The sequence below is a fragment of the Leucopleurus acutus genome (genome assembly GCF_964270905.1).
Source record: "Leucopleurus acutus genome assembly, chromosome: 4".
Classification (NCBI taxonomy): Eukaryota; Metazoa; Chordata; class Mammalia; order Artiodactyla; family Delphinidae; genus Leucopleurus; species Leucopleurus acutus.
This window is the reverse complement of record NC_139146.1, coordinates 61,387,985-61,411,996: the sequence shown is the minus strand read 5'-3', so window position 1 is coordinate 61,411,996 and position 24,012 is coordinate 61,387,985. Positions and strand designations below refer to the sequence as shown.

At 37.3% G+C, this 24,012-nt stretch overlaps 1 protein-coding gene across 1 annotated transcript in view; it reads right to left on the bottom strand.

Moving 5' to 3' along the window:
- Positions 1–14,353: 14,353 nt before the first annotated feature.
- Positions 14,354–24,012, bottom strand: part of DTHD1 (death domain containing 1) — a gene marked incomplete at both ends in the record, with an annotated part of 70,438 nt that continues 60,779 nt past the window's right edge. The window contains 2 exon segments of the mRNA XM_082838135.1: positions 14,354–14,728; positions 14,730–14,777. Coding sequence (XP_082694261.1) covers positions 14,354–14,728; positions 14,730–14,777 — 423 coding nt within the window.

Here is a 24,012-nt window from a genome sequence, read left to right as displayed (position 1 = left end):
CGGTGGCTTTTCTTGTGGTGGAGCACAGGCTCTAGTCACACGGGCTTCAGTAGTTGTGGCACTTAGGCTCAGTAGTTGTGGCTCTCGGGCTCTAGAGTGCAGGCTCAGTAGTTGTGGCGCCCGGGCTTAGTTGCTCCGCGGCATGTGGGATCTTCCCGGACCAGGGATCGAACTGGTGTCCCCTGCATTGGCAGGCGGATTCTTAACCACTGCACCACCAGGGAAGTCCCTGATATTTTAATAATTATATTCTACGGGCTATAAATTCTCTAAGACAAAAAACCTTTTGGTTCATGATCCCATTCCACTTTTTAAAATGGAAGACATCAAAGTGTTTTTTTCTTGTTGGTTATATCTGGCTATAGTTACCATATTATAATTAAAACAAAATTCGTGAAATATTTATTAATTCATTTTAAAATAACAATTATAAGTCCATTATATGTTAACAGAAATAACATATTTTCTTTAAAAATACTATATTTTCCAAAACAGAAAAACAATAGAGAAGAGTGGCATGGTTTAAATTTTTGCAATTTAAACAATTTACATTATGTAGTCTCTGGGAAACTCCACTGTATATTAATAAAAGAATGAGAATGAAAAGGGCAAATAACATGTTAGTTATATTGCTGAGAGTTTTGACCTCATCTTCTGAGATCCCCTGACAGAGTTTCAGGGACCTCACCACTACCACCACATTTTGAGAACTGTTGCCCTAAGCAATAGTTAAGATAAAAGAAATATCAGTGGCATCTCACTGTAGTGCCATCTACAGAAGTAAAACTAACATGGGAAAGGTTAAATTTAATGTATAGTTTCACTTGTCCGGTCATGTAGCTTGATGTTTACCTGCTCGGGTTCAAAGATGAGAGAGAGGCTTCCCCCAGCACCTTCTGTTCTGTTGCTACCAGATCTTTGAACGGTGTTGGTACAACCAGAATGGTCCTGGTAGGTGAAATATGACTTGATCTCAAAGTCTTTATTATACCCATCCTTTAGGAAGGGAGTTCATGTCTCCTGTCATGAAGCCTCAGGCAGATAGAGGAAGCCTATGACTTCTATTCAGACTGGTGTTTTCCAGTTCAAAATTAAATACATAAAGTTACAAAGGAGAAATTATATCGAAGTAAAGGCATCAATATATTTTTAATTGAGATACAATAGTCTCTGGTCTTTTAATAACTCATAAAATAACAAAATCTAATGAAGTAAAAATAACCAATGTCATGTCAAAATAGCAATGTGCGTAAACCCTATCTTAAGAAACTGAAATCTGAAGCAATTTGAAATAATTGGAAGGTGATAATAAAATATCCCTGATTTCTATTGTGACAAGGCCAGGTGCTACTACTATTTCTGTGATTTATTGCCTATATTCAGCATTGGTTAGTAAAAACACAAATATAATTTTTTTTCAAATATAATTTTTAACGCATCTTTTTTCATGAACTCTCTGAATTCTATCCATAGATACCTTTGAGATCTATGAACTCTAGGTTAATGAACATTCTTCTAGGGAGCAGTGTTTCTCAAAATGTGATCCTCAGACCAGCAAATCACAATTACCTGGAAACTTATTAGAAATACAGATTCATGTGTCCTACCCCAGACGTACTGAATCATTTACCAGGGTCGGGGCCCAGCAATCTGTGTTTCAGCAGATGCTGATGCACACCAGTGTTTGGGAACCACTGTCCTAGCAGTCCATTCTACTCAGGAACAAAGTATGTCCTGCCTTAAGGAAAGGGCAGGCAAGCAAGGCACGTAGTCAAGAATTGGAGCGAAATGGGACCCTCTTTGAGGTCATGCAAACTTCCTTGTAACAGAAGGTGCAACAAGAAACATAGAACACTGGAAAAATAGAAGAAGATTTGGGAACCATCTATTCCAGGAGTGGTATATTGTTTCATGTTAAATGATAACTCAATGTTAGTAAGTATATTGAAAACCACTGAGTTTAAGAATGAGGATTTTGGTTGAACTTGAATGAATGATTGTATGAATTGTGTCAAGATAAACTATGTGTTATGGATACATGTAGAGATGAGAGAATAACAACCCTCAAGTAGTAAATATGCTATCTCAAATATATCCAATCCTTTCAACTTTAAATGAAAAAAAATGAGACAAAGATATTAAGGGACTTGCCAAAAGTCAACAGTGAGTGAATTTCAGAGCCTGAACTAGAGATTCAGGACATCTGACCCATAATCTAATACTGTTACTTTCACATATGTCATAAGGCAGTAGATTGACAGCCCATACTGTGCAATTTTTACATACTCTAACCCAGACTGTTCTCCAAAAGGCAAGTTGCTCCTCTGCAAGATTTTATAAACTAGGTAAATATAGCTCCTTATTGTATTCTATTCAGTGACTAGAAGTGACAATTTAACTTCTTTACACGTTATTCAAAACAGTGCAAGGCCTAAACAGACAAGATATGCATGAACTATTCTCTTCTAGAAAAACAACTTGAGACATTAATTGAAACAATGTTACTGAATCTAAAGGTAATTACGTTCCCAAATACATAAGAAGAACGAAGAAGATGGGGATTGTTTTCTTGAATAGAGATACATAATTCAGTGTAATGAGTTAAAAATGAAAGAAAAGGAAATTGAACCTGGATGAAGGGCATCCTGACAGCAAATACTAATGAATAATGGAGCACACTTCAAGAGAGACACAAAGAAGATCCATTACTTAGGAAGCTTAGACTACTTTCTCATGGCAAGATCTCCTTTCATAATACTGTAGGATGGAAAACCAGTTTGCTGCTTTTATGCCTTATTTTTGTATTTGGAGTAATATTTTACATAGATCTTGGAATGGGGAAGGGAGTCTCTTAAAATAAAGGTCATTTATTTTCCACATATTTTAGTTAAATGATATTTCATTACAGATACATATTATGAATAGGGAAAATTGAAACTATTCATGAAGCTTTTGTTACAGAAGAATAGTAAGGTTAAATAAGAAAGGATCTTGAAGAAAAATTACAGGGATTTGTCCAAAAAATTTCAAATTGCCAGTGAATATTTAACCCATGCTAGATAAATAAGAAGAGAGGAAAAAACATAACTGAAGAGAAGTCAAGGTTATGGTAGAAAATACATACGTTGACGTAAAAGACAATAGTAATGAAAGTGCCCTTATACTTGTTCATACTATTCTCAGGGGAAAAGCTTTTGCTTATGTGAGACTCCTGAGTCTCACATAAGGAAATAATGAAGAATTCTAGTCCAGCTGCTGCAGAGACTTGTGTAGTCATAAGAAAGTTTTAAAAATGGAAATGTCTAAATTAAATTTTCACAGCCCTGAAAAATATCTCACATTCAAAGTTATATATTACAGGTGGACCAGTACTGCCACAAACTTTTCCCAGAGTCAACCAATAACTCAGTGTATCTGGAAAAATTAATAAAATTCATAGAATAACTTTGAAAAGAAGGGACTTGAGAGGTCATGAAATCATAGAAAATAAAATCATAAGCTCTGATTTAGAGGACAGCTTAGAGATCCTCTATTATATTCATTTCTCATTGCTTTTTCTTTTTCCTTATTTTGCCTTGTTCTTTGTTGAACATATTTCTAAACATACTGTCATACTTTCCTACCTTTTCAAGCAAATAATTCTGAACATAAGTTATAGTTTGATTAATGATGACTCAAAGTTATTAGCCTAAAGGAGAATTCATTAGTTTTCTCTTGCTGTGTAGCAAATTATCACAAACTTAATGACTTGAAAAATACCTATTTATATGTTTATAGTTTCCATGGGTCTGGCATAGTTTAGCTAGTCCTTCACTCAAGCTTGGTCTCAGAAGCCTGAATTCAAGATGTTGGGCAGCTGTGTCCTCATTTGGAGGTATGACTAGGGAAAGATACACTTCCAAGCTTCATCAGGCTGTTGATAGAATTCATTTCCTTGTGGTTATAGGACTGATGTCCCATTGTCTTGCTAGCTGTCATCAGGGACTGCTTTCTTCTCCTAGAAGCTACACTTAGATTTTGCCATGTGGCCCTCTCTATCTCAGGAATTGAGAACCTTCCTTATCTTGAATTTCTTTCATGCTTCAATTCTCTCTGACTTCTTCTGAGATCAGCTCATATGATTAGGTCAGGCCCAATTGAATAATCTCCTTATTTTAAAGTCAACTGTGCCATGTAACATAACCTAATTCTTGAGTTAAATCCTTAATATTCATAATGCTGGGGATTATTCAGAATATGTATGATAAGAGAGTGAGAAATCTTGGGGGTCAACTTAGAATTCCATCAACCACAGAGTCAGATAGAGAGGGATTTAAAGCCTAACTTCACCACCCAGTAATATAATAGGTGCTTAACAAATACTTCTTGATTGGGAATTCCCTGGTGGTCTGGTGGTTAGGACTCTGCGCTTCCATTGCTGGAGCACTGGGTTCGATCCCTGGTCATGGAACTAAGATCCTGCAAGCTGCACAGCATAGACCAAAAACAACAACAACAACAACAAAACCAATACTTCTTCATTGAATGATGAGTTAGTGAATAAATGAACAAATGAAAAAGGGAATGTGTAAATGAATTAACATTTCAAGACCTGTTTCATCATCTAGGAAAGAAAAATAATAGCATCGAATTGAAGGATACTTATGAGAATAAAATGAAATGACATGTAAAAGCTCTTGGCACACCGTCAACATTCAATAAATTGGTATCTATTATTAGTCTTTCTTCAGTGCCATAGTATTTGGGCTTGTCATACCTATAATGACTTTCACTTCCCCCCATTTGCTAGAGCAGTCTGCTGTTAACGCCAACAATTCCAACCTTTGCATTTTTGCTGCACTTCTCGTCACTTTTTCTTCTTTATGCTTTCCTTATAAAGCCCATGGCTCTGCTCCTTTTATTAAAGTCTGATAGCATTGATAACCAACCATAGTTTTTTCTTCCTTATGCTTGGTAAATTAATTGCATCAATCAGGAAAATAGGGAGTTACAATGAAATATATTTTTCTCACATACTTTTTATTCTGTGTGTCACAAATAGGCTATGAATCTCTTCCATACTCCAGGATCCAGGCTGATAGAACATTCTTAATTGAGACATTGCTGATCTCAAAGCAGAGAGAAAAGAAACATAATGGAACCACTCGATGGCTCATGTAGCTTCTGCTCAAATATAATACTCATATTTCACTGGGTGCTCTAAATCACGTGACCAAGAGTAACAACCATGGGGCAGGAATGCATTGCCTTCCCACAAAGAGAAGTGGCAAATATTTTAATACAATCAATCACATTTTAGTAGTTATCCTTGTATATTGACTGTTTTCAGCTCTGCTTATTTTTGCTTTATGTTCAGGGGCTGCTCTCTTGCCATCACACTGTTGTTGGTTTGTGTGTTTTGTGATGCTTTGTGGAGGGGTAATATTCACTTTTTTTTTTTAGAATTTAATCTCAGAAATACACTATTTTAAAATCACAACTAAAAATATTCTGAAAAATATCATTTGATTATTTTTAAATAATAATCTTAATTCAGAAATCCACTTTGAATGTATGTAAGCCAATTTTACTTACTGGCAAACCATAACAACACTGTATTCAGAACATTTTAAAAGCTAGAAGGTAATTATCTAGAAATCAAATCAGTTAAATCAGTTTACTTTCTTAGAAAGTGAAGTGAGTCAAAAATACATTTATTCCATGATACATTCAATAGTTTATACTTTTAATTTTTATTTCGAGATAATTTCAGGGAAATTGTACACATCATTTCCTATGGTCAGTAATAGACTGGAGTCTTATTTCCATTGCTTTGACTGAAGAAACATAAGATATCATGTAATATAAAGGTCTCTAAAAATGCAGGAGTTTCTGTATACTTCGTTTCTTTATATCAAATGAGAATTAGACATTTCAGAACATTAGAGCAGAATTTAGCCACAAAATGATGTACGATTACACTAACAATATATTGACCATAAGTGAGGTTATGCCCCAAAATAACTTATAAAAAAATTTGTAAGCATCATGCAAAACAATCCTTTGACAACATAAAGGGATTTCTCTGTAGTGTTGAATGTTTCCTTAATTTTATCTGAGACACAGAGGCCCTCTTGTGGTGGCATCTAGGCATTTGCAGTGACTATTTTTTTAAGTTTCAACTTGTCTGGCACAGACATGGCCTTTCAGGTGGAGCAAGGCCTGGGTCACTTTCAATTTTCGAGGCCCTCAACATATATAAAAATGGACAAAAAGATGTCTACAAAGAATATAATATAGTGCATTTAAAATTTTTAGCACACCTAATACAATGAAATATAAATTTGCTCTTTAAAATTAGACAGAAGTTCAAAAATACTAATTCACAGTGTACAGTTGGGTATGTAATCTATTAATGGGACCAAATTTAAAGGCATAGAATAATCAGCTTCCAGGGGAGTCAGTTCATCTCTGTGATTTTGGCACTACTGTTCTCATTAAGACAGATTACTAAAACTCTGTATTTAGCTCCTCTGGGTCAGATGTTCCTCCTTCCCAATTATCCCAGTTCCCTGCCTCAGCTCTTGATGCTGCCCTGCCTAGTCTTGTGAACAAATGAATTGTCTCAAAAGAAGACTATAAACTAAGAGAAAAAAAAATCTTTTATATTCAGCACAGCACAGAACCTGCTCTGTTTTTTTTTTTTTTTTTGCTTTCCCTCCTGTGTTACTCTTGGGTCCATGCTAACCATGAAAAATAACAATAAAGTGCTTTGGGCAGGAAGTAAATAGAGTAGGCAACATCCTTCAATTTGTACGTATGTAAACATCACTTGAGGTATTCACTGAGAATACGGATTCCTCAGGTCTACTGACAAAGTTGCTGACTTAAGGGGCTGAGCTGTGTCCTGTGAAACTGAATTTTAGCACCCATTCCAGATTTTTCTAGGTCCATTTGGCCAGAAGAATGATTCTTAGCCTTGGCTGCAGAATCAACTGTGGGGGATGGAGCGGTGGGGGGGCATGCTATAAGATTCTGATTTCTGGGCTTCCCTGGTGGTGCAGTGATTGACAGTCCGCCTGCCGATGCAGGGGACGCGGGTTCGTGCCCCGGTCCGGGAAGATCCCACATGCCGCGGAGCGGCTGGGCCCGTGAGCCATGGCCGCTAAGCCTGCGCATCCAGAGCCTGCGCTCTGCAACGGGAGAGGCCACAACAGTGAGAGGCCCGCATACCGCAAAAAAAAAAAAAAAAAAAAAAAAAGATTCTGATTTCCAGGACTCACTCAAGATTACTTCAATCAGGATTTCTCAGGATGGGTCCAGGAACCTCCTGCTGATTCTAACATGCAGACATTGAAAACTACTGGATTAGAGCACAGAAGCATGGATGTCGGAGCCCAAACAGCCTAGGACTACCAGGCACACACTTAAAGTTTAACAAAGTTGGGTTGATTGACTCATTGCAATGAGGGAGATTACACACCAAAGGAACAGTGGTGTCTCACTGAACAAAGGCAAAGACAGAGTTATTTTAAGTCATAGGCATAGAGTGGAGCTGAGTGTTTTGACTGGCTCAAAGCAAAGCAGAGCTTGTGTAAAGGGATCAACATCAGGTCTGCACTGCAAAGTGGGCCTAGTGTTCTGTTTCCTTGGAAACACTAACATTAAGACAGATGTGCAGTGTTGTATCCAGAAATCCCTTATTTGATGCTCTGCATCCAGGTTGTCGATCAAGACTGCTTTTCTTTGTCAAAGTGACTTAAATCCTCCAGCCAAGAGAGGGATATTTCTTTCTTATGGATATGATTTCAAACAGCAAAGTTTCTGATAGTCTGTGATTTTGGAGAACAAAGTTTCTCAGCATGTAAGAAAGCAGCAGTCACTCAAAGAAAGGGACACTTTACAGCTGTGGTGTGTTTGGGGAAGAAAAATCAGATCCTGGTAACTTTGCAGCAGGTTTCATCTGTGTCTGTTATTCCAGCCTGATGAATGACAGAGCAGATGTTTACAGTCCAAGCTAAATTTTACCTTTTCAGACAGAATATCTGCCCACACCGTGTTGCTTCCAGAAGGAAGATGGAACAGGAGAAGAGGGTCCAAGCATGTCAGTATAGAGATGTCATTCATGCATTAATTCAACAAAGACTTATTGAGTACTTACAATATGCTGTGACATGACAGGGTAATGGAAATTCAGTGATGAACAAAACTCAGTCTCTGCCATCAAGAAACTTACAGACTGGTTGGAGAAAAACACAGATAAATAGGCAACTACAACAGGGTAATAGAAGTGCTATAACTAGACTTAAGAATAGGGTGCCAAGGACCATTAACCGAGCCTTGGTTATTCAAAAAACTGGAAAAACGTTACCCGAGGTTATGGAAGAGAGAGAGCTATGGATGGGAGAGGGGCGAGGGAGCCAGGGGCAGAGTGTTGGAAGCAGAGGAAAAAGGACTTTGTAAACAGAATCATCTGGGCTCTGATCCAGGCTCTACCACTGACTGGGTATCACTGTAACTCTGAGCTGCAATTTTCTCATCTGTAAAATGAGAATAACAAAACAGAGAAACATTCAATGAGTGCCAGACAGAGTTCTAAGTAATAGGATTACATTAATGAACAAAAGGGACAAGCTCCTTGACCCTTGCATGACATACACTAAGGTGGTGATTTACAAAAATAAATAACTGTAATTGAAATATGTTATTTAATATGTTAGATAATAAGTGCAGAGTGATAAAAATTGAAAGTCCCAGTGGAGGACACCAGGGAGAAGGGGCGAGTTGAGGATAAAGGATGTGACGTCTGTCAAAACACCTTGACATAGCACAGGGGCATTCTGATGAGGTTAGGGCCCAGAAGCCGGCTTAGCCAAGATACAGGGGAAACCCGAGACCTGCGTCAGCCGCTCTTTCGACCTCACTCAACATTTCCCTTTTCTTCTGACCTACTACTCTTACAAATTCTTCTAAATTCAGGGAGCCTGACTATGTACCTTAGATGAACTTCTCATTCTAAAGCACAGCTCTGGGCTATACCCCAGGGGGAACCCTCATTGGGGATATTTCTGGGCATGTCATCAGACAGCAGTTGACATTTCTTGCAAACACTGATAGCAGTGAGAGTTTAAGCTAGGACCCTCTTTTGCTCATAAATTTCTAAATTTCCTTTAACTTATTCTTCCCCCTTTCTTTTATGCCCTGCTTCAAGCCAAAAGTTGATTAAGACAGTGGTTCTCAGCACCCTCCTTCAAGGTTCATGACACCCTATTTTTAAGTCCAGTGACAGTACTTGTACTCTCCCGACCCCCCTCCCCCATGCCTGGATGTATGTGGAAGGAATTTTGTTTCTCATAGTTACTAGGGTCAGGCAGAGCTCTGTGTATTTGGTGGGCAGAGCTCAGGGTGCTGAATGGCTTACGATGCATGAGCCAGTTCAGGTCACTTAAAAAATATTCCATTCATGGGGCTTCCCTGGTGGCGCAGTGGTTGAGAGTCCGCCTGCCGATGCAGGGGACACGGGTTCGTGCCCCGGTCTGGGAAGATCCCACATGCCGCGTAGCGGCTGGGCCCGTGAGCCATGGCCGCCGAGCCTGCGCGTCCGGAGCTTGTGCTCCGCAACGGGAGAGAGGCCACAGCAGTGAGAGGCCTGCGTACCGACAAAAAAAAAAAAAAAAAAATATTCCATTCAAAATGCCAGTAACACCCCCACTGAGAAACACTGGGTTAGGAAAATAGAACTTTCCTTGAAAAATTTAGCTCTTTCAAAAGTTGCATCATGATGCCCTCAAAGTCTACCTCACTTGCTTATTAAGGTATTTCTATTTTACTCTAAAATACTTCAGAATATACAATGTGATATTGTGTATGCATTCATTTAGGTTACATTTTTTAGGAATAATCAATTGTTCTAGTCATGAATTTATACCCCAGATATGCCAAGCATCTGATCAAGATAACTATGATGTAATATCACAGGTTTTGTTCCTTAGAATAATAAATGTTAGAAGTATTTTAATTTATAAAATATGGTACTTAATGATTAGCAAAATGATGGTTGTATTGGGTTTTCATTAGTGAAATTGATATTAATAGAGAGATGTAGATCAGCTCTAAATGGTAGAAACATTCTTACCCCTTTATGGTATAAAACAGGCATGTCAGTAATGATGCCTAAGGCTTTATTGCTAAATGGTCCTGTTTTGCAGCCGCTATTTTGAAGCGCTCTTGATGTGCCTGAATAGCCAAGTTGTGGTAATGTGGCTCTACTTATTGGTGATTACTGATATCTACTGCAAATAGCACAATATTTGTACATCACCAGTTTGTGTTAGGTCAATATGCAATATGATCCTAATCAGTCAGTCTCTTAAACAAGTCTAAGAGAGCATTTAACTAATTGAGTTGGGACAACTATCAATGATCACAACCCCTTCCCACCTCCTGACCCTTCCCCCATCCCCATCCTCAAAACGAATATCTATTTGTACTGCTGATATGAATTAGAAATACTGTTTTGCAAAATGAGAAGTAGGAATAAAGTTTAGGCAACATGATACGGTGGGAGCCAAGCCAACAACCTAACTTTGAATCCTGTGTCACTCACTTGTGACCTTAAACAACGCACTCAATCTTTCTAATCTCCAGTTTCCTGTCTTGTAAAACTGGGCTGTGTACCTGCCTCATAGGACACTGGGAGAATTAAATAAGTGAATCCTTGTAAAGGGCTAAGCCGAAAGAGCTTGGTTCATTACAGGCAATGAACAATATGATGATCTCATTCATTCGATCTCCCTTTACGCAGAAAGCGTAACCCAGGGGACTGTCTCTTACTCATTTTTGTACTTCTGGCATTGAACAGATTGCCGATTGCTTGACCCAGGGTTTGTGTTCAGTAAATATCTGTTGAATAAATGAATTTAACATTCGTTTTTTTGGAAATTAGCTATATTTGCTAAGTTCTCTGATATCCTGGAATCTGTCCATATGCTATATTACTCCTCCTTTTGATACTTTTTAAAGATGACAATGCCACTAGAATATGCTCTATTCATTAGTAGAAGAAATACTGTAAAAGATTTAAACCAATATCTTTTTTTCCAATAGAGCAATTGAAGACAATCCAGGCTTACCTAGGATGTAGAACTTCATGTTATGTGCCTCAAGTTGATTAATTTATGTAATAAATGTACTTAAATATACTGTTTTCCTAAGAATCTGCATAACCTGATGATTAGAATATAAAATGGCAATTTGGCAATGTGTATCAGGAGCCTTAAAAATGTTCCTAGTAAGTAATCCCATTTCTAAAAATGTATCCTAATGAAATAATAATTTATATACATATGTAGAAAGATGATCATTGCATCGTTATTTTTATGAGAAGAAGGAAGTCATCTGAATATACAACAAGAGGGGAAAGGCTAAATGAACTATGGTAACCAATTGTAGTACTCTTTAAGTATATGTTTGGAAGAAATTAATATATACGTTCACTAAAATGTGTCTACAGAAAGTTCATATAAACCCCGTTTGTGATAGCTCCAAATTGGAGTCTACTGAAATACCTATTTACAGTGAAATGGATGTATAATATATAGTATCTACATATAATGGAATATTATTTATTAATGAGAAGGAGCAAACTATTGCCACATAAACAACATGGATGGATTTCAACAACATAAATTTGAATTCGAAAGCCAGACATAAAAGAATATATACTGCATTATTTCACTTCTTAAATTTTCAAAAGTAGGTAATACTAAAGTTAATTATGCTATGACTATGAAGTGAGATATTATACAGCTATTAAAACATTTAAAGACATTGGAAAATGCCCATAATTTAATAAAATTTAAAATTTAATTTAAATTTAAAACTGTATATATAATATATGACCCCCATTCTGGAAAAAAAAAAATATGTAAGTTGCTATTAGAAGTACCAGTCAGGGTCTCAATAGGAAACACATGATACACTCAAATTAGGATAATTAGAGGAGGCTTTGTCTTAAAAGGGGGGGCAGGGTATGGAGCACCACAGGGAACAGTGCAGCCATATGGCTGTCACTACCCCAGACCAGATGGGACGTGAACAGGAGTGGTTCCCAATCCCGGGAGAGAGCTGCCCATAGAGGAGAGGGGCAGCGGCCTTTGGGTGAGGGATGCATCCCGGCTTCAGTGAATTCAAGGGAGGAAGAAAGGGGATCATCTAACTCACTCTTCTCCCTCCTCCCAGCCTCCTGCTGGGGCTTCCCATTAACCAAGGCCACCCAGAAGCCAGAGCATTGCCAATGTGGTCCCTACAGTTCAGCCCACCAGACAGAGAGCAGGATGCACAAGGGTAGGGCATGGATGTGGCACACATGCCACATATGGGACTGATAATTCCTTTGGTTACCCAAGGGAGAGGAGGTGCTGCAGAGATGATCAATTCTTTTTCTTTATATACCTTTATATTATTTTACTGCTGCCATAATACATGCATTTTTTAAAATTCTGGGGAAAAATGTGTGTCAGCATGTGTGTGTGAAGGGATATGTGCCCGTGAGGGTATGGATGTAAATGAGTTTGTGTGTGTGTGTGTGAGAGAGAGAGAGAGAGTGCAGGTGCATGAGGATGTGTTTGTATGTGAAGGTGTACAGGTAACGTGAGAGAGCATGTGTGTGTGTGTGTGTGTGTGTGTGTGTGTGTGTCGGGGGGGTATGCATGTTGACAAGTATATGTGTGCATGTGCTGCAGGAGGGTGGTGTGTATGCCTGGGTGAAGGCATATGTGAGGGTGTACACGTGAATCTGAGACTGTATGTTGTGTAAGGGTGTCTGTGCGGGGGAGACGTATATGAAGAAGTGTGTCTGTGTGAGGCGGCAGGAGTGCGGTGTGTGTATGTGAGAGTGTATGAATGCAGGTGAGAAGGTACAGGTGGGTGAGAGTCTGTCCCTGAAAGGGGCAGAAGTGTCCGTAACAGGTGTGTGGGAGGCTATGCGTGTGTCTATATGAGTGAGCGTGCTTGGGGGGTATGAGGACACAGAGAGGGGGTGTGAGGAGATGTGTGAGTGAGTGAGGTGGTACATCTGAAGAGATTTGCATGTATTTGTGTGTAAGTGTGTGTGTGTGCACATAGGTGTGTTTATATACATCTGCATACACAGAAGTAGAAACCTTTCCTTCCAGGAAAAAAGAAAAACTGGAAGAAAATATTTTCATAATAGTAGTCTCTAGTGGCGGAATAAGAAGCAAATTTTATTTTCGTGACTTCTTTTTTACTTCGTAGTCAGAAAGACAATGAACATTTCAGTCTGTTTGCTTCATTCCAAGAATATGTGACAAATATTGTACCTTTCTGGAAACATGTAAAAATGATAAAAATCTTGACTGCTGAAAGGTTTCTTGATAGGAACGTGTTTGAAAATTGGAATTCTCTTTTTTTAACATATAACGAAATAGATCTCTAAGTCTCTGGTTAATTTAATAGAAGGAAATGCTGCCTTTAAATCTGAGAACCATATACATGTTTAATTTTTCATGTAACTAATGTAAGGCCCACTCATGTCATGCTGTTACAGGAAGCTAAAGTGCTTTAGGGTTTCCAAAGCCTCAAAACATAAACATTAACAGGAATTATCGTTGATGGAGGGGCTTAGGTAATTATTGTCTTTTTCTTTTAGTTTTTGTTTTTTTACAGGTGGTTTTTTTAAAAAAATAATGCTCCTATAGGGCTTATGTAGTAAGGTTTCTGTCAAACTGATTTAGTAGCAGGTTGCTTTCCTAAGTCAGTGCAAAAGGCCCTGAGTTCTTTCACTTACGCTCCATGATCTCTGCGCTGCCCCATTTTACTAATAATAACATATGAGGTTTTCCCGATTCTAGGCTAAATCTTATTAATAGTTTGTGGGAGTAAATGGCTGAAGTGTTCTTCTATTTTTAAGTTATTTCAACCTTAGATGTTTTCTTAAAGTGATTTGCTATCATCAACATCAGGCATCTGCAGCCCAATTTATTTTGTACTGTTATCTGTGGGCTCCATGGTATACACATAATGTGAATCAGTTGCTTGGAGTCCTGGGTAACTAGTTTACTTTTATGTAGATAACAATAAAAAAAAAGGGATTCTGTATACCATACCTTTCCTTTACACTTAAAAAGCAACCCCAGCTATTAAAATACACACAGGGCAAACTCTATTACAAATGCTATTAAGTTTGGCTGCAGAACATGTATCACTGAACCATGAGTGAGAATTCAGACCCACAGATGCTTTTTATTGTCTGATTAGTGCTTCTTCACTTGTCTCAATAACACATCTATCAAAGAGATTCACTTCAAACAACATTACTTGGAAACTGCTAGTAAAATGTTGACAGAAACGGTCTTCAAACCGACTGTGACACTTTTCCTAGGGCAAAAGAAAGAGCAACGGGGCTGAACTCCACCACATCAGACCACTGCTGGGGTTCAGTGAACACTTTATTTTCCCACTTGAATTTGAGCTCTTCTGCAAGGTTACTCCTGCCGATCTTGCGGAGATGGTGAGCCAGAAGATGAAGTTTGTCCGTGGAATTTGGGAGTGATCTTTTCCAAAAGCAAAGAAGTTCGTGGGTCTGTTCTGTGAGATCATCAGGGTTCTTCAGTTTGATGAGCTGAATGGTGCTGTAGCGAAGGGGGAGGGATGAGAAGAGACACAGGGCGTTTTCTTCTGAGAGCTCGTCTGCCAGCCAGTAGAGCAAGTTGTCCCACAGGGCTTCTGCCAGGCACACGTGGGACACTCAGTGTTAGGACCCTTTCATGGAGGGTGTGCTCATCTAACCCTCCAACTGTTCACAGGAAACTTAATCTCTGGTTTGGCCTCTGAGAAGCAGAAAGATTTGGGACCAGGCGGATGGACAGTTGAGAGTCTTTGAACCCCTGCCCTTTCTGGGGTCTTCTTCTGAGGGAACCACCTGTTGCAAAGGGTTAGAAATGCTTCTCAAATTTTAACTTCCCTGAGATCCAGTAGGGCTCATTAAAATGGTGTTTAGGCCCCCAGCCCAGATAGTCTAATTAAGTAAAACTAGGATAGGGGCAAATCTTGGCATTTTTAACAAGTTCCCAGATGATGCTGACGCTGAGGTCCTCAACCACACTTTGAGTAGCTCTATATTAGAAGACATTTTTAGATTCAAAAACTACTTCCCTTAATTTGTACTAACCTGATGCATAAATTATAGCAGCAGCTAGGCAATCCTCATGCTCCAACCCCCCAACTACACACACACACACACACACACACACACACACACACACACACAAACTCACCAAAATTCAATATCCAAAGAGCAATTCTGTAGAAGGTCCATTTCACCAACATTCCCCCTGGCTTCTGGACTATTTAGAACTACACACATCTCTGAATATATCCTGTAAGTTCAGCATACCCCTTCCCTTACCCTGTGACTCCTGGCTACCACCTAAACTCAAGATTCCAATTTTCCGTTGTTTGGTTGTTATTTATTTTATTGTGTAGCTCAAATCCATCGCTCTCAGCAAACCCCTCAAGCCCTTCTCTCTCCTTGCACACATCAGCCCTAACTTGCATCAGTGATTTTCTCCCACTCATGCAAAACTCTGCTCCAGTTTCCCTGGTTTGGTGTCAGAAAAGAATTCTATGTCTGCCACCTTTTACTCTGTTCTTTCCATCTACCTACTCACATAAATTGCATCTGCTTTTACACTATAAATCATGCCACTTTTCTGTGAAAGCTACTCAGGAAATGGAGCCAACACATCCTTCCCCTCCATTGCCACTTTCAAACCAACATTCTGCTTCCCCCTTGCAGTATATTCATTTTTATTGTCCATGCTACATGGGTAGGCTTTCCTCTCTCCATCCACATCAACTGTCTCCTGCCATTGGCAGGCAGCAGCAACAGCAACTCTGTTGATAGTCAGTCATACCTCTGACCACATGATTTCTTAATCTTGTCAACATCACTGACCTGTGTGGTGTCTCCATATTAAAAACTGACTTACATGGCCAATCCTTATGTTTCATCATTAGCTAGAACTATTCCACTTCCATGGCTTCAGCTGCTCAATATTACTGCTCACCACTACCCCCTAAACTTCCACAGCTTCTGTTCCTTTGTTCCTGCTTAATATGTTTCTTGCCCCATCACTAATACAGCAAGTCCTTTGACGCCCACAGTCATTCCATCATCTCTGCCTCTGTACCCATACTGCCCTAATGATCAGCTGTGTAGGTCAATAATGGTCTTGCATCCACCTTAAAATCTGTTGTCCTCTTTAGCTTTCAATGTTCTCAATTTGTCAGTCTCCAATTCTGTCTTACTCACATTGCAGTCAACTACAGGGATGCCCAGGGTTATGAAATGATACTGAATGTGATCAACAAGCTCTAAGCTTTGTACACAATTTAAGCCTTTAGCAGCTTACAAATCCATTAAAAACTCTGTTTCTTGAATTCAATTTAAAATTTTCCAGAGCAATGACATAATACTTTCCTACCATCCTTAAGCCCCAATCTCACTCTTATTCTGTTTCACTCGGCCAGTGTCAGTCTCTCCTAACTTTCCCCAAAGCCATTTGACCAGAGTTCTTATAACCTCGTTTTCATTTCAAAATCACTTTCTTACAGAATCTCACTCCTCCATGTTTGCTGGGTGCCATCCCCACAGTGTTTTTCATCTAATAATTTCCCTTCACACCTGTTCCTTAACCTCCTCGTCAGGTTCTTTCCATTCTTCCCACAGGCACTCTCATGCCTCCCCTTTCCTTGCTTCTGCTGCTGTTTCAAGCTCTCAGGCTATCTCTCCCCGTCCTTTTACCATAAAATCTTTTCATGCCTATTGTAAATCTGATGCCTTAAGTCCATCACTATCAACTCACTCCTTAAGCCCTTGCTTTAGAGGCTATATAGCCTCTTTTTAAAAAAATTATTTTATTGAAGTATAGTTGATTTACAATGTTGTGTTCATTTCTACTGTACTGCAAAGTGATTAAGATATATATATATATATATATTCTTTTTCATATTCTTTTCCATTATGGTTCATCACAAGATATTGATAACCTCTTTTAAAACTCTATTAAAGCCTTATTTTCCAATCTTTCTAGAGCCCTCCTAAATACTACTTACAGCAACTGATTCTCAGTCTACATCTTCTCCAACTTCCACAGAGCATTTTACTCCTTCCCTTCGGTTCCATGGCCTGCCCTGCTCTTCCTCTTCCCTCTCTTTTCCCTTTGCTGACTGTCTTCCTCCCGATTGTGCTGAATTACTGCTTCCTATCTCAGGCCCTTTCTATTTCTGTCCCCTCCCCTCAGTGAATTCACCAACTGCCTTAATAAAGGGTTCTGCATAATTGCCATAAAGATGCTCACCAAACTTGGGAGAAGAACGGATGAACACAGTGAGAACTTCAACAGAGACAGAAAATATAATAAAATACTAAACATAAGTTATAATTGAACTTAAAAATACACTTAAGGGATTCAACAGCAGACTTGATAAGGTAGAAGAACAAATCACTGACCTGGAACACAAAGCAATAGAAAACCAAGACTGAGCAGCAAAATGAAAAAAAAAGAAAAAAAAAAAAGAAAGAAAAGGAATTTTAAAAAGTAAATATACCTTTAGGAAAACATTAAATGGAATAACTTTCACATTATCAGGGTCCCAGAAAGAGAAGGAAGAGAGAAAGAGCCAGAAGAATTCTTTAAAGAAACAGTGGCTGAAAACGTCCCTAATCTGAGTAAGAAAAGAGACATCAAGGTCCAAGAAGCTCAGAGATTTACAAATAAGATGAACCCAAAGAGACATACACCAAAACACATTACAATTAAAATGGTAAAAGTTAAGTATAAAGAGAGAATCCTAAAAGTAGCAAGAGAAAAACAACTTGTTACATGCAAAATAACCCCCCATAAGTCTATCAGCAGACTTTTCAGCAGAAATGTTACAGGTCTGAAGGGAAAGGCATGATATATTCAAAGTGCTGAAAAAAAATTATTTTCCAACCAATAATTTTCTATCCAGCAAGATTAGCATTCAAAGTTGAAGGATACATCAATAGTTTCCAGATAAGCAAAAGCTAAAGTCCATCACCAGTAAACCAGCCCTGCAACAAATATTAAAGGGACTTCCTTAAGCTGAAAAGAAATGGCACTAATTAATAGTAAGAAAACATACAAAAGTAAAAATCTCATTGGAAAAGGTAAACATATAATAGGGGTAGTGGATCAATCACTTGTAAAGCAAGTATGAAGGGTAAAAGACAAAGGTAGAAAATTAAAATTACAATAATTAGTTAAGGAGTACATAAAATAAAAAGATGTAAAATATATCATCAAAAATAGAAAATGGGGGTGGGAAGTAAAAGATAAAGATTTGGAATGTGTTCAGATTTAAGTAGGTACCAACTTAAAACAGGGTACTATTTACATTGGGTGTTCTATGTGAGCCTCACAATAACCACAGGAAAAAAAATAATAGTGAATACACAAAAGAAAATGAGAAAGAAATCTAAACAAAACACTAAAGAAAACTACCAAAACACAAGGGAAGAGAGAAAGAACAAAAAAAAACTATAAAAATAGCCAGAAAACAATTAACAAAATGGCAGTAAGTACATACCTATCAATAATTACTTTAAATACAAATAGACCTAATGTTCCAATCAAAAGATATAGAGTGGCAGAATGGATTAAAAAAAAAAAAGACCCATCTATACATTGCCTATGAAAGACTCATTTCAGAAGAAAGGACACACAGATGGAAAATGAAGGAGCAGAAAAAGATATTCCATGCAAATTGAAATGAAAAGAAAGTGGAGTAGCTATAGCCATATCAGACAAAATAGACTTTAAAACAAAGACTGTAATAAAAGACAAAGAAGGGCATTACATAATGATAACAGGATCAATCCAGTAAGAAGATATAACATTTATAAATATATATGTACCCTACAGAGAAGCACCAAAATATATAAAACAAATAATAATGGACTTAAAGTGAGAAATTTAAGCAATACAACAATACTAGGGGATTTTAACACCTCACTTACAACAATGGATAAATCATCCAGATAGAAAATCAATAAGGAAATATTGGACTTAAATGACACATTAGACCAGATGAACTTACTAGATATACACAGAACATTCTATCCAAGAACAGCGGCATACACATTCTTTTCAAGTGCACATGGAACAATCTCCAGGATAGATCATATGCTAGGCCACAAAACAAGTCTTGATAAATTCAAGAAGACTGAAATATTATCAAAGCATCTTTTCTGACCACAATGGCATAAAACTGGAAATCAACTACAAGAAAGAAACTGGAAAACCCACAAAAATGTAAAGATTAAACAACATGCTACCAAACAAACAGTGAATTATTAGGAAATCAAAGAAGAAATAAGACATACTAAAATCTATGGAAAACCACCAGCAAAAGTGGTTCTAAGAGGGAAATTCTTAGAAATGCAGTCCTACTTCCAGAACAAGAAAAATCCCAAATAAACAATTTAACTTTATACCTAAAGGAACTAGTAAAAGAAGAATAAACAAGTAGAAGGAAGGAAATTAGTAGAAGGAAGGAAATAATAAACATCAATGCAGAAAAAAATGAAATAGAGACAAAAAATAGAAACAATGAAACTAAGAGCTGTTTTTTTGAAAGATAAACAAAATCAACACATCTTTAACTAGACTAACCAAGAAAAAAAGAGAGAGCACTCAAATAAGTGAATTCGGTAATGAAAGATAAGTTACAACTGATACCACAGTAATAAAACAGATCACAAGAGACCATTCTAAACAAATATATGACCAAAAATGGGCAATCTGAAAGAAATGGATAAATTCCTAGAAACATACAATCTCTAAGGGGTGAATTATGAAGAAATAAATCTCAATAGACAAATTACAAGCAAGGAGATTGAAGCAGTAATCAAAAAGTTCCCAACGAACAAAAGTCCAGGACCAGATGGCTGCACAGATGAATTCTACCAAATATTCAAGAAGATTTAATACCTATCCTTCTCAAGCTCTATCAAAAAATTGAAGAGTTGGGAACACTCCCAAACTTGTTTTACAAAGCCAGCATTACTCTGATATCAAAACCAGTCAAGGACACCACACTCACACTCACACACACACACACACACACACACACACACACACACAAAATCCAGACCAAATCCCTTGATGAATGTAGATGCAAAAATCCTCAACAAAATATTATCAAACTGAATCCAACAATTTATTAAAATAATCATATACCACAACCAAGTGGGATTTATTCCAGGAATGCAAGGATAATTCAATGAATTGATAGCCACAAATTAATTAATGTGAAGAATCACATTAACAAATGAAGGATAGAAATAATTTGATCATTTCAATAGATGTGGAAAAAGCATCTGACAAAATTCAGCATCCATTTATGATAAAAAAAACTCTTAACAAAGTAGGTATAGAGGTAACATACCTCAACATAATAAAAGCCATATATGACAAACCCACAGCTAACATCATACTCACTGGTGAAAAGTTGAAAGCTTTTCCTTGAAGTACAGGAATAATACAAGAATGCTCATGATCACCACTGTTATTCAACATATTATTGTAGTCCTAACCATAGCAATTAGGCAAGAAAAAGAAATAAAAGACATCCAAACCAAAAAAGGAAGAACTAAAACTATCATATTTGAAGATGATATGATGCTGTATATAGAAAACCCAAAAGATTCCACCAAAAAACCGTGAGAACTAATAAATGAATTCAGAAAAGTTGCAGAATACTAAATCAATATACAGAAATGTGTGGCATTTCTGTACATTAATAACAAACTATCAGAAAGAGAAATTAGAAAAAAAATCCTGTTTACAATTGCATCAAAAAGAATAAAATATCTAGGGATAAATTTAACCAAGATGAAAGACCTGTATATTGACAACTATTAAACACTGAAGAAAGAAATTGAAGACACAAACAAAGGGAAAGATATTCCATGTCCATGGATTGGAACAATTAATATTATTAAAATGTCCATACAATTCAAAGCAATATACAGATTCAGTGCAATCTCTATCAAAATTCCAATGGCACATTTTACAGAACTGGAACAAATAATACCAAAAACTGTATGGAACCTTAAAAGATTTCAAATAGCCAAAACAATCTTGAAAAAAAAGAGCAAAGCTGGAGGTGTCATGCTCCCTGATTTCAAACTATACTACAAAGCTAATCAAAAGAGTATAGTATGGCCATAAAAACAGACACACAGATAAATGAAACAGAATTGAGAGCCTAGAAATAAACCCACATAAATATGGACAATTAATTTATGACAAAGGAGCAAAGAACATACAATGGTGAAAGGATAGTGTATTCAATAAACGGTGTTGATAAAACTGGACAGCCACATGCAAAAAAAACAAGAAAGAAAGAAACTAGACCACTATCTTACATCATACACAAAATTGAGCTAAAAATACATTAAAGACTTGAATGTAAGACCTGAAACCATAATAATCCTAGAGAAAAACATAGGCAGTAACCTCCCTGACATCACTCTTATTTATGTTTTTGTGGCTCTGACCCAAAGACAAAGGAAACAAAAGAAAAAATAAACAAATGGGACTATATAAACTAAAAAACTTCTGCAACATGAAGGAAAGCATCATCAAAATGAAAAGGCAACCTACTGAATTGGAGAAGATATTTGCAAATCATATATCTAATAAGGTGTTAATATCTAACATACATTTAAAAAACTCATACAACTCAATAACAAGCAAACAAATGATTTAAAAAATGGGCAGAGAATCTGAACAGACAGTTTTACAAAGACAGAGATGGCTAACAGGCACATGAAAAGATGTTCAACATTTTTAGGGAAATGCAAATTAAAATGACAATGAGATATTACCTCACACCCATCAGAATGGCTATTATTGAAAAGAGAAGAAATAACAAATGTTAGAGAGGATACAGAGAAAAGAGAACCCTAATTGTTATGGGACTGTAAATTGGTGCAGCCATTATGGAAAACAGTATGGAGGTTCCTCAGAAAATTAAGAATAGAACTACCATATTTCCACTTCTTGATATTTATCCAAAGAACACAAAAACACTAAATTGAAAAGATGGATGCACCCCTATGTTTATTGCAGCATAGAAACAGCATAAGTGTCTATTGATGGATGAATGGATAAAGAAGGGGTGGTATATATATACACAATGAAATATTACTCAGCCATAAAAAAGAATGAAATCCTGCCATTTGTGACAACATGGATGGACCTTGAAGGTATTACGCTAAGTGAAATAATTCAGGCAGAGAAAGACAAATACCACATGATTTCATTCATATGTCTAATCTCAAAAAACAAAACAAAGGAACAAATAAAATAAACCCAAAACAAACTCATAGATACAGATATCAGAATTGTGGTTTCCATAGAAGAAGGGGGTTGGAGGGTTAGTGAAATGGGTGAACAGGGTAAACTGTATGGTGATGGATGGTAACAAGACTTGTAGTGGTGATCACTGTGTAGTGTATACACATGTTGAATTATAATGCTGTACACCTGAAATTTTTATAATTTTTAAAAAACTTACATTAAGAAGTTTTAATGGGAGGAGGTTAAGAATCAACATAAGAACAATGTAAATTTAAGTATATTGATACTGTAGCACTGTAAGATAAGTGAATAGAATTTTTGAGATATGAACTATGTACTTAATCCTCTCAAAAAATTGAGAAATGCCAATTTAAATAGTGCAGCAGATTCTATCATTCCCATCAACAGGCATATGACCTGAACTGAGTCTAGGACAAGAGGTGCACATTGGATTTTTTCTTTTCTTTGTGTAAACAATTTACCCCCTCAGTCATTCTTTCTTCGCAAATGTCTCATAGCACCCTGATGCACTGAGAGTGATTCTAGTGTTTATGTATTTTTTCACATACGTGAAAATTCAAGCCACATTCTTTATCTGGTGCCCAACCACAGAAGCAGTGGATTGTGGATGCACAGGAAATCTTGGGCTCTTTTACACTTCCAGGCACTGTGCTGGTCTCCCATATAGCCTTGTTATTCAGGGATTTTCAGTGCCCCCTTCCTATTCCTTCCCTTCCCTTTTCTTTTTTTTTTCCCCCATGGTTTTTTTCTGTGCACTATTTTTGCCTTGCATACCACCTTTAAATTTCACTGGTACTCAGGGTCAGCTCCAAGCCAAACAGGGAAGCCTCTGTTTGTCCTAGAGTGTCCCCTCCCACAGATTCTGTATCTACATGTGTTTCCTTGGATGCCTTCATTGGCAGGACTGGCTTTAACTTTTCCCTACTTTCCTCTCTTCCCTTCTTCCAATCAAAAAGTGCTATTCTGTTGCATCTTCTCAGGATCTACTATTTGCTAAAGGAATTTTTATTATTCCTCTCAGGTAACCTGATTTTATGTTAATATTGTATATTTTATTTTGCTTAATGCAGTTTCTAAAATGTCACTGTCAACGTGTTACTGCTCAGGAAGATTGTCTGGCAAATTTAAACCTGGCTCTCAAGTTCTCAGTAATATACATATACCTTGTAAAAGGGTGTAGTGGGGCTTATGTGGCAGTTTTTCTTTCACTATAAGTCTTTCAAGGGCATCAGTATAAAAGTATAAATAACTCGGATATGTACAGATATGTCTTATTTATGCTGCAAAGCACAACAGAGATCTCATTGACTTAGAAGTGTTTTTAAAAGATTGGAACCAAAGACAGCCACTCACACCTGAAAGGGGTATGTGTCTTGAAGTTTACAGGTCACTGTTTTTTAAGACTCCTTCAATTACTGACTATTCTTTCCATCCTTCTTAAGTACAACCCTGTTATTGAATTCTTAAAACTAAGCAAACCATTTTTTAGTTCAGATCATACATGTACCACCTTGATCTTTTGTGTGCAACCCAATAAATTGGACTTGGGCACAACCTTTATTTTACCCAACATTGTTTTCCATGGCACATCTTAAAGTTT